The 12,578-nt window shown below is 39.4% G+C and overlaps 1 protein-coding gene across 1 annotated transcript in view; it reads right to left on the bottom strand.

Moving 5' to 3' along the window:
- The window catches only part of lepr (leptin receptor), a 26,930-nt gene extending 15,220 nt beyond the window's left edge, over window positions 1-11,710 (bottom strand). The window contains exons 1-6 of the mRNA XM_023394579.2: window positions 11,693-11,710; window positions 7,855-7,912; window positions 6,489-6,541; window positions 4,868-5,095; window positions 1,767-1,893; window positions 648-838 (exon numbers count right to left, since the gene is read on the bottom strand). Of these exons, the coding sequence (XP_023250347.1) occupies window positions 648-838; window positions 1,767-1,893; window positions 4,868-5,095; window positions 6,489-6,541; window positions 7,855-7,868 (613 nt within the window). The 5' untranslated portion in view covers window positions 7,869-7,912; window positions 11,693-11,710. The remainder of the gene's footprint in view (window positions 1-647; window positions 839-1,766; window positions 1,894-4,867; window positions 5,096-6,488; window positions 6,542-7,854; window positions 7,913-11,692) is intronic.
- Window positions 11,711-12,578: the final 868 nt, after the last annotated feature.

Genomic DNA, 12,578 nt, shown 5'->3' with positions numbered 1-12,578 from the left:
TTTTATCTGCCCGGATTCTTCACTTTGAAGCTGGACTCTGGTAAATCTTGGTCTTTTAAATATTCATGCGCTCTGCATCATCTTCATACATGGCTGAATTTATTCTCAACGCGTTAATACCAGTAATTAAACCACTTTGAAAAAAGTGAATGCTGGGAATTTGCTTTTTTGGTAACTTACTGTAACGCACTCAAAACAGCACTTCAAAACCGCTCTCTGTACCAGTTTTTTTTCTAATCAGGCATTCTTTAAAAATAGTTTATAAGTTAAAAGTTAAACTAATAAGCCAACCTTTAGGCTGCCAGGTTATGAATTCACTGACGCCATCAGTTACAACTTATACATAAAACACCATTAAATATGCATTAGAAAGCAGAACACATTTCTCAGTAAGTTAATGACTTACAAGCATGAAGTGCTATTTGTCCTTCCACTCCAGGTGCAATAACTTAGGAAGATTTAACTCCACCTTCCTGTCTTTTGAATTATAAATCTGTCATGTTCCTACAACTTCCATTATTGATTATTTGGATGCAAGTTTTTTAATTAGCTTAAGTAATAGCTGGTTTAAAATGAGTGCAGACAGAAGCCCTTGCTCTTCTTCTCCACTGGCTATGAATCCAACAATATAAATTACACTTTCTTACCAGGTCGGGCAGGAACTCTGAGCAGGACCGGCAGAGCTACAGCGTTGGAGATGCTGACAGTCACCACAGTGACAAAGCTTGTTGTAGTGTCAAGAGCGACTGAGCACATGAAGGAATCCTTCGCTTCACAGACAACAGGATCACCAGACGCAGGATTCCCATAGTTCACCTGTGAATCCTCTTGCTGGGACCTGCAAATGGATGGAAAAATAGTTTCAGTCATTGTTTTCTCTGTGAATTTAAAACATTTGATTAAAACTGAATATTACTGAATGTCCAAACAGTAGCAAACATGTAGAGACGTGTTATAGGTTTTTTTTTTTGCTGTATGTTGAATTTAAATGAAGTGTGTCTTCAAAATAAGACCAATTAAGATCAGTTTAGCAGACGCCCGTCACATTCATTCACACATTCACATCAGTTGATTGACTTCAGACTGTTTCATTATTTTGGTGAAGTTTTTCCACACTGAATCTGACCAATAAAGTTTAATTGTTCTAAAATATATTTCAGATATTTTTTTTGTTTCTTCTTAGATTTCAAAATCAACAAATCAATCTCATCTCAAGATAAATTCATTAGCAATTCTGCAGCTTTTCATCAGATCATTTTATCTTTTTATCTTTCATCTTTTATATTTTACTTCATTACTAAAGTGCTCATCACAATTGGGAATTGGAAACATTAACAATTCTTTGACACCTTGGCATCTTTATCTACTGATGAAGATTGTGTTCTATGATTGAGAGCTCCAGAACAGCTAATAAATGGACCATGCAAACATCCCAGAACAGTTTGATTCTGTGCAACATGTACAATGTCTGGCATCTCTTATCTAGTGTGTGTTAGATTAGTGGTGAATTGCTCTCATAATCCTCACCACAATAAAAGCCCGGAGCCAGTATGATATCACACTGCCCCCCCTCTGCTCATCAAAGTAAACCCACATGCTTAACCTCCCCCCCACTGAGCAGTCTGGAAAGGTTCACTTCGGTCACACACACACACACACACACACACACACACACACACACACACACACACACACACACACACACACACAGTCTGGAAAAGCCAAACCCCCAATGGAACAATAAGAGGCCGCAGCTTCATACTCACAACAGACGCTGTAAGCTGACCGCCATCAGGCCGGCATCCAGAGTGGTTGACGGGTCGCCGTGAGACTGGAGATCACAAGTTAATTTCTCCCAGTTTTCAATTCTGCACAGTATGTCCAAACAGGTGCCTGACAAGAAATTACAATTTCATGTTAGTAGCACCATCAGCGGCATCCCCACATGCTAATGACCAGTTGAGTGTGACCTCCTATGAAGTTCTTCTGAGAAACAAGCCTGGCGTCATATTCTGAGAAACAGTGAGATACTGTGATAAACAAGACAGAATACAGTGACAGGGTTCTTCCAGCCTGGCAATTTTAATCGTGAGGAGAAAATCATGATGAATTAACTGTGAAGGCTTAGGTTTTGGTTCATTGTTACAGACTATAGAAAGGTTATGATTTTGATTCTTCCAGCTCTGTCAGGTTGATGGTAATAGTAACTGGTGCAGCTGGGTGTTAGAGGAAGAGTCAAGTGATCACCAAAGTCATTAGGATTCATCCTCTGGGGAGCATGAATGTCTGGACTACATGTTATGACAATCTAATAGTTGTTGAGACTGACATTAAAAATCCTTAAACTGTTTCAAACTAGGGATGCCGTTGTATACCCGTAATTTAATTTTAAAATTGAAATACTGATACTGTGGTAATAATACACATACGATAATATTGTAATGGAAGATGTTAGACCTTGTGGATCTTTTGTTTATCAGTTCATCTGGTTGCCTTTACACTATCCATTAAGTTTAATTTTTCTTTTGTAAACTTCTGTACAGTTACAGCTACCGACTATCTCCACCTTTCATTTGCAAAAAAAGAGACAAAGTACACCACAAACAAAGTTAAAGGTGAATTGGACTGATAGTATTATTTATAAATTTATTTCTGTTTTATTCATTTTCAAATTTTCTATAGATATTGCGATAATATCGTTATGGTGAATTTTTTTGGCCACGATAATCGTGTAGAGAGAATCTGATATCGTGACAGCCATATTTCAAACCATTAAATTATTTTGAACTTTCTCAGTCTGAAATTAATTTGTCATGTCCTGGTCAGAAGCCATAATACTAATCAAGTGTTTTTTTTGTTCAGTCTCGGCCCCCTGCAGTCGGTAAGTGACACATCTCTGTTGGGGATGTTTTTGGTGCTGAAAGCAACAAAAGATTGGTGTGTGTGTGTGTGTGTGTGTGTGTGTGTGTGTGTAACACTGAGCTGAATCACACTTGTGGCTGTCAAAAAGCCTCATAAAGCAATCATGAGGCAGAGCTCAGGCCTTTAGCTTCTCTGTTTTATTACCACTGCGTAGACATAAAGCTGGAAGGTCTTTGCTAATCACCATCGGTTTGAACGTCTCACACCGCCTCGCAGCTCGATGCAACAAAGCAAATCCTCCTCGCCTCCACAATATTGCCTCACCTCCATCTTCACCTCCACGCAGACAATATCAAGAGAGCATTTTGTAATTATTACTCATCTGAACTGGCCCCCATTTGCTTTTTAAACTTACTGACCCTCTCATTATCTCTGTGGTGCTGAGGCATTTCTTAGAAAAGTGGCAGACATAAGAACAGCTGGTTTGATTTTGTTGTGATAACTGACAAAAGGAGCAGGGAATCCTCGTGAGCCAGACATTGTGAATTGATCATGACACTAGGCTCATGTGGTCGCCCACCCTGATGTGCGACTGGGAAGGACACCGGAGAGAAAGACATTAAAGTGTAATGAGCCTGTCAGGCTGATCTTTGGGGGGGTGGGGCATCTCTATCAGTGACAAGTGATGCTGCTGCAAGCAGATCATCAGGCTGTGTCACACCAACCCCGCAGTTTGTTCTGATGAGCAGGAGCCACATCATACAGCCAACCTGTTGCCACTTGGTATCAGAAGTGTATCATTTCTTGTAAACAAAGTTCTGCTTATGTTTTTTCATGCACAGATCGATGTTTGTGCTGTACATTTTGTCTAAAGACAAGAATGGATTACCACAAATCAGGAGGAGCGTGTATCACGTTATCTGCAGGATCACTAGAGCCCACTCATCAACGCGCTGCTCTGTAACACCACTAGTGGTCAAAAACCCCTTTAAACTGTAGAAACCACCACTTAAGTAGCAGTGGAGGACGAGTTGGCAACTCACAATGTATAAACAATGTGCACAGCCAGTGCAGGACCTAGTGTACCCTTTAGGTAACGAGGCGGAGAGTGAGAGCATGAGGGTTCAGGTGGTGCACGGTGATGTAGCACCTGACTGTCATGCAGATGACCGGAGTGCACGTCCCGTCACAGACTTGTCTTTTCATTTATCATTACCAATATCTGTCTTGAACTTTAATCAAGTGTTTTAGTTGCTTAATTTGTCACCACGGCTCAACCATGATTTATTTGCTATAACTGTGACCTTTCCCTAAAGTGAACCATACAATTGTAACTATGGGCACATATTGTATAAAGCATGTAATAGTTTTTCAGATTTTCTGCCTGAATGCTATGTGCCTGTTTGGTTACTTTGAAATATTATTCTTTAATATTGTGCTTGAGTAATTTGAGGGGTTCCTCCTTGAGAATTAAAACTGTTTAAGTTACATTAAAAGTGCAGTAAAAATACACTTTGTACTGAATTCCACCATGGTGTACTTAAATTCTAAAAGTGTGAAAATATCTATGAATAGGAATTACATGGTTTGCCTAAGGGACTTTTATGTTTGTCTTAAATTATACTGTTGCCTTTGCATTGGTTAAAAGAAAAGAGAACATTTTTATGCATCACAAGAAATAGAAATTATAAATCATTACGACAAAGTCTGTGAACATCTGATCAAGTATCTTTGAGCCTTTGACTTCACTAACCTGCAACCTCACATGGTAACATCATAAATAAATGTCAGAGCTTGTTGTGCACATGTAACACTGATGCATGTGAACAATGCCCAGGATTAAATGACTGAAGGTAATCCATGGACCAATCATAGCTCGGATCATGACGTTCAGCACTGAGCAAAGTTGCCATTGGAGAAAATTCATAAGATGGAAGCACTGATAGATAAAGGAATCATCTGTTAAGAAACATTTTGTGCGTACCAGTGTTGGATGAACTCTTACCGGCAGAGGGCTCATGAGAATTTGATTTGGTTTTCAAGCTCCTGAAGCTGCAGCGGGGATACTGTGGGAGGTTTGATCCAGAGCGGTTTGTCCTGGGTACATGCGTGCCGCCTCCCTCCACATTGAGGTGGGCTGAAGGTGAGTCACAGCACAGCTCATCCTGCCATGGGAGATCCAGGGCACCTGCCTGGAGAGAGGTTCCCTCCTCAGGCTCCAAACACTGAACACCTGATCACAGAGAGGCAAACAAGTGAACTCAGGTTTGACACATGGACAGGAAAGAAACGGATGATTTATGCTGCATTTTTATTGTAAATTTTGTCTTATTTTTCTGCATCAGAGTTGTTTTTATCAATGGGCTGGAATGGAAAGATGTGTCTGTGTCTCAGAGAAAAACACGAAGAAGAACACGAGAGGAGCACAAGGACCCTGTTGGTGAACACCTGACATGTTATTGATTTGAGCCCAGGTGAAAGTCATCATATTGGTTTAACAACTGGCAGTGGATCAAACACAGTATGGTCAAAGAAAAGGGGTTTTCATTTTGGCAGCTGAAACCAAATGAGCTATACACAAGGGAAATCTGCCCACTGCAACACAATAAATCTCAAGGGCTCAAGTGTCAACACTGGTATGAAGCTGTGGCATGCCGTGTATCAGGAGATTATATGGACTAACACATCGTGACCAGTGTTATTTCTTAAAACCCAGAGTACGACTTAAATAGAAATGTCAAGTCCAAGCTGAAACCACTACCAATAACTGACAAAAAAGCAACAGGGATTTCAGGATTTAATGACTGAGTTATGTCATTACAAATATCAGAGATATATGTGATATATGTGATCTAATTACATGAGAGAAGATGATGTTTCATGCATTTAAATTGTATCACCAAAGAGATTGAAAGTGGTCCCAAAGCAGAATCCTGAGGAACCCCTTCACAGAGATTTAATAAATATTTGACCACCAGCAAGTATGGTAGTTTTTAGATCAAGTGTGTGAAGGCGGAGAGAATGAATGACTGCATCACTCAAGTTTTAATTGTTTTTGTTCATGAGATGAAAATTTAACACAGAGGTGGCGGCAGAGACGTTGCTCTGCCTTGGTCTGAAAACAAACTAAACCTTCAGCTGGGTGTTGAATGCAATTCAGGCATCAGCTACAATGCAGTCAATTTACTTCAGCACAATTATAGATAAGAAAACACCAGCACAAAACCTTGTTTGAGCTGCTGGACCATCACCTGTTCTTCTCATATCAGCCCTTTGACCACATTTCCTAACAGAAAAATAATGGTTCTTAAAGGGTTCTACAAGGAACCATCACCAGTTAAAGAACCTCTTATTTTTGGGATGGTTCTTTAATGATCTTTATATGATTCTTTGTAGTATTAGTATTCTTTATTCTTATTTGACTCATTTAATGGTAAAATAAAATAAACTTTGTTTGAGTTGGTTGGCTGGCCATGGAACTGTAAATTAGCCAATGCTAGACAATTACAAAAATAATAAAAAATAATATATTTTACATTTCTTTTCACTCAAAAGACACTAATGCAATCTGGAAGAAGACACTGCAGCTGAGAGGTCACATCTGATGTGTAGGAGGTGGAACTCACCATAGGACACCAGGAAAATATGCATCAGGACTGTCAACATCACAGACCGAACCCTGTAGAGAGACACAGAGGGCATAAGCAATGGACATATGGACAGAGAGACGGTAAACAGGTGGGACATGAGATAAAAAGAGAATTAATTGGAAAATAAAACCAAGAGAGCAGCTGTACAAAGAGAAAAGACAATAATATAGATAGAAAAGAAGTCAGTCCGGTATAAAGGCAAGATATAGTTGATTTAATAGTGTTGTATTAACATGATGTAGGTGTGAAATTATCTCTTAATCTGAAACGTTAGGGAGGGGAAAGGTATGTCAGGTTTTATTGGAAAGCAGTGGGAGGTATACTCGCACGTATGCCACCGTGAAAAATCCAGTGCCAGGAACTTTGACACAGTTACACAGAAAAGCAGTAGAACTAGTTGACCAACTTCTCCACAGATGAGACGACTCATCTGATACAGAGGGGCTCTCTTCAGAAAAAGGACTTTGGTCAGCAGTTCTCATTAACGGCTTTTCATCACTCCAGTGGTAAGAGGTTGGTGTCTACTGATGTTCAGACTTGTTCCTTGTTCTTCGTAGAGCAGTGGATCCCAATTTTTCTTTACGTAGGTTTGGTCATGTTTGCATTGATGCCACTACTTGGAGCAGCTGAAGCTTTACGTTTCAACCACTTTTGGCTACCTATTTCAACTTCGTTCTCAAATTAGTGGAGCTACTCCGCAATCTTTTTACATAATCACAAGCAACTGCATTACTGCCCCAAGGGCGTACGCCAACACTTGATTGTGAGTCACTGTCCTAGATTAGAGACAAACGTGTGTGTACGCCAAAGTAAACCATACGCCTTTACTCCAGGAGCATCTGACTTGTGAACCCATGCACTAATGTTGTAAAGTAAGAATTGACTTTTAGTTTTAACAATTTTATGCAGCTTTTCCAAAGAAATAAGTCCAGGGAATCCAAAAGATACCGCTGTTTTTACCACAGTTAAGCCCTGTTTTCCCTGAAATCCTCACGCTCCGTTTAAAAACTTAATCTGTGCAAAGAACGCAAAGAAAAGAATTTATAATTTATAATTTCATGACTTTCATGACTTTCAGATGTTTATTAAATTACATATTTCGTAAAATCGTGGGTTGCAAATTCGTTGATTTATAATCATATGATTCTGTAAGATGCTGGATTTATTTTTCTCCCCAAACCCAAGACACAACCAATTTCAGACTGGTGTTTTCATCTGTAGGAGGGGGAAACCGCCCCTCATAATCAATCCAAACATCCGTGCTTTCACCTTCTCTCAGTGAATTCAATTCAACTATGCCACCTCAGTAACGGCCGGTTTGTCCATGTTCTGCAACACTTACATTGTAGTGGTCATAGTGTGAGCATGGCCTTGCTGGGCTTTGCCTGGGGTGAATCTCACTGAGGAGAGAGAGAGAGACAGAAAGAGAGAGAGAAAGGAGAGACAGAGAAGGTTGATCACATATAAAGATTTGAAGCAGTGATGCAAGTCAATTTTTACTCCAACAGGACTGAACTTGACTGGAATAAATGGGGGTAACAGGACCTAAGTGAAAAAAAAACCTGGCAGTGGGATTAAAAAACTGCAGATGATTTCTCAGACACATCACACACACACATTTGAGCGGCAGATCTCTCACTGATAAGAGCACCTCCCACTCTCCTGATAAAATACTCCACAGCTGCTCTTCATTCATCCATTCATTCATTCATTCATGGGAAAAGATTATTCTGCCATGCAGCACAAAGAAGGAATATAATCACTGTTTTATTTTCTCTAGAAATCATTAACATATGGAAGAATCATTTCACAACAACCCACATTTCGATGCTTTTACACTGTTATGCAGACAACACCCAGATTTATTTTCTGCTGACTGGTGGTGATACATTTTCCCAAGTTATGGCTTGTCTCTCTGACATCAAATACGGAATGTCACGACACTTCTTCCAGCTCAAAGAGTCTGAATCTGTTATTCATCCAAATCACAAAGGTAGTGCAATGATACTTCCTCCAACTTAGAAATATTACATAAAAATAAACACTCTTTTATCTCAAGAGGCACTTCGAACAAGTCATCCATGCTTTTAGTTTGTCACTTTTGGACATTTTTTTACCATAAAAGTCGAGTAAGTTTGTTTTCTTAAATATTTCCGCTCTTATTAAGACAATTCCTGCTTTATTTTGATTGTCGCTGGCCTTCATTATAAAGCTTTCTGCTGCTTGTTTTGGTGCCAAGCAAGAGCAGCAAAGGAATAAATTAATACAGTGACCACATCTATTAATTCATTGATATTCTAGACCAAACAAACAAACACACGCACTGGACACAGTGAAAAACAGAGCCACAGACCAACTGAAGTGTGTCTGTGTGTTTGTGTCAGGAACTGTGTGTTCAGTGTGCACATGTAATAAGTGGATCAATCTGTGAATGTGTACTAAAACTTGTCAATGTGTAGAAGAATCTGTCAACGTGCACAATGTGTTTGTATCTTACAAATGATCCACTGGACACAATAACAGACTGGCACAGAAGTATGTTGTATGATCAAACAAATAAAGCAAAACAAGAGGCAGTTAATTAATAATTAATCATCATCAGCATGAAGAGGCTGCAGAAAAAAGACAACATATAACACATCTGTTCCCACATCTGTCTTCACCTACAGGTGGGCAAAACAAAGCCTGCCCACTAGTTCCTGAGAGAAGTAATGACCTGTCATGCATTGCTTTGTGTTTTCACTTATCTATGAATCCTGTTAGAGAGAATTTCAGTTTCCATATTAACAGGAACAGAAACCTGAACTACTATATTTGATTAACTGAAAACCCAAAACTGCATGTTTCTGACTTTTTTTTTTTCATTTCATGGTGGAAAATTAAAACAGATGAAACACTTTCTTCAGAAAGCTCATTTGTTTTTGTAGTTCTGTTGAAAACGACAGACATACTTGGATCTCATTTGCCAGTTGCTCTGTTCTAAAGACTGATTACACATAACTGATGTTTATACAAGTGTACACGTTTTGGTTTTTGCAGTTTCAATAAATGATCAGGAGTAAACCACCATAGGCACAAATGTCAATATTAGCCTCAGGTTGTGATGAAAGATTTTGCACCCAGTTTCATTTGCAGTGTCTTACAATAACCTTTCACTCTCTGTCCAATCCAAACCTATGCTTTAGCCTATGCCTATGGATAAAATCCCCTATCACTGTATGTGTGACTTCATATCATGATATCAACATATGTTATAATATAAAGAATCTATCTAGAAACTGTTCATACATAAATTAACCTGATAGGAATGTCTGTTTTGGGCTTATCCATAAATAATACCTGACAGATCAAAGCACTTTTTCACATTGATGAAAAACATAAAAATCCAATATCGCCACGCATCAAATCCACAGCACTTATTTGCAACGCCGCCTACAAAGGTCTGATTTAATCAGAGATATTAATAGGATCACTGTCACAGTGTAAAAAGTATCACATGATCTCTGCCAAATTCATATCGTGCTATATATCATCACATTACTGAAGCCTTGTGAGGATCAATCGGAATCTGACAGCCTATAGAGAGAAGTAAGATTCATGTTACTGTCACTCTTTTACCACAGCACTGGAGTTTGGTGAAGATTTACAGTAAAGCCTAACAACAGTCAGCTGCTGGTTTACCAGCTCCTTTGTTATGTTGGTGATGTACAACGACATAACTCATTTCACATCAGGCTATTCATGTGTTTATACGCTGATGCTCGTTGGTGGTCTGCCTGTCAGCTCCATTCTAGAGCTGCAACGATTGGTTGTATAATCGACTGACCGACTGACGACTGTTTTAATCTGAATCTGAAGACTTGATTTGAGCTTTAAGCAGTTCTGATGCTGATGTTTCACTATTTTCAGACATTTGTTTAGAAGAAATGATTAAGTAAGTAAAGTTTATTTATATACAACAAACATAAGAAACAGTAAAAAAAACTGACCTGCAGGTTACCCAAAAGCCTGTTTAAACAGAAAAGCAAACCGATCAATCTAGAAAGTAACCAACTACTCCACTAGTGCTTAGATATCGCCCACTACCACTTAATTCAACTAAACTGTCATGAGTCAGCCAACTGGATGTTCCAGGCTCCAACCAGGTTGTGAGACCAACCACCAAGGTGTGACCAAACAACAGAGTCAAGGACTGAATAAACTGAGACAAGGATCAAGAAGAGGACATGCACCACATGCTCAAAATATCCAGCAGGTGGATTACTACAAGTGTGTCCTCAGATAGTCACAAAACATTCAATGACATGCAGGTGAGTCACCTGTATCCCAGACTGAAAAAAAAGAAAGTGTTTTAAAGCATCTTACAGCCTGTGTTGTGTTGTAAAACCAGACATCACTAACAGATCTGACAGCTGAGATGTTGGAAACTACTCTACAACAGGGAAAACTGTGTAACCTCAATAACTCATTTAAGGATCAGCAGCGATGGTTCATCCACATTCAGCTGCCTGGCTGGCTTCGGCTTCCTCATCTCCTTTGGAAACAATTGTGCTTGATCGAGACAACCATCTGAAACTATTTTCCACATGCAAGGGAAGCTCTGCCCCTCTGCTCCATCTCGCCAGCTATTCATCCTGATCTGACTCACTGCCTGCCAGTCTGGAGCTGCTGTGCACAGAGGCGCGCTGGGGCTTGTCCCCCTGCCCTCCACCACAACCATCATCATCATTATCATCATCATGCAGGAGCAGCAGCAACAACTTTCTAACAAGTTGTTCCCTTTTCTGACTTTAGATCATTGATAAACAACATATAACACTTAATAAAGTATAGGCTGGCTATATCTTCAAAAAAAAATTAAAAAATAAAAAACACAACAAATAGTTAAGTTCACATTAAGTTCAGCATGAGAAAAGCTTTCAAAAGGTTGATGTAAACTCACCATCAGACATGTTACGATATAATAATTGACAGACAGGTAATAGTCTATTATAGCACATCTGCACAGAAGTCTATTAACTAAGGCTGAATGTCAGAATGACAGGAGAGAGAAAACAAGTGCCTGACACATCTGTGTGGAAAAAGAGACTCTGAAAGGTCACAAGAGCGACTGAAAGCCGACACTCATCCGTGGTGATTAGAGACGTTAAAAGTGTCTAATAAGGAGACTTTGTTCTTACATCGCTCCTTAAGGTCTCCGCTGCTTCTGTGTCCACGTTCCCCAAGTCACAGTTCATTTAGGTTTAAGTTTAAATCCTCACCGAAGACCTGCGCACCCCAGTCAGAGCGACCTGTCCATAGCTGAGCTGAGACTGAGAGCAGCTGCACTGGTGAGGATTTCCCACAGAAAATCGTTTTCCCTCTCTCTCTCGCTCTCTCTCTCTCTCTCTCTCTCACACACACACACACGCACGCACGCACGCCACTGTTGCCGTTTCCCTGACGTAAAGCTCAGCCGAGAGCTGAGACTCAGGGCTGGAGAAGAGGAAGGAGGAAGAGGCGGCTCTGCAACGGCCAGCCCCTTGTGATGCGTTCAGATACACCTCCGGAAATCCTACCACTAATGATGGCGATCATAGAACAATGTTCACCAAAACAAAAGTGGTGGTGGAAAGTAACTAAGTATATTTACTCAATGACTGTATTTGATCACAGTATTATTATTTATGTATTCTTTTATTTATTATTTATGATTGATTCTTCATGAATCCACTTCACTACATTTAAGATGGAAACGTACTTTTTACTCCAATTTATTTATCAACCAGGGATATTTGACAATGCAGATTCAGATTTGATATAGCCTACATGCAATAAAACATGAATTTATCTATTTTACTTATGTTTACTTATTCATTGTTATGTATTTATTTATTTTTATGTACTTATTAGCATTTTTTTGGTCCACTCATCAGACAGCGGGTGCAAAAATCCAGTGGTCACAAAGTTAGCCATTATTTTAGGTTTAGACTTCATTTTAAGGTTAAGGGTAGAATATATCATTCCATCCATCCATCCATCCATTTAAAGGTGCAAAAATGTTTATGTCTGTGAATTGTGAGTTAT

This window comes from Seriola lalandi, unplaced genomic scaffold (assembly GCF_002814215.2).
Source record: "Seriola lalandi dorsalis isolate HSWRI2012SDOR001 ecotype SW California unplaced genomic scaffold, Sedor1 jcf7180002054949, whole genome shotgun sequence".
Classification (NCBI taxonomy): domain Eukaryota; kingdom Metazoa; phylum Chordata; class Actinopteri; order Carangiformes; family Carangidae; genus Seriola; species Seriola lalandi.
The sequence above is the reverse complement of the archived record's forward strand: the minus strand, read 5'-3'. Positions and strand labels throughout refer to the sequence as shown.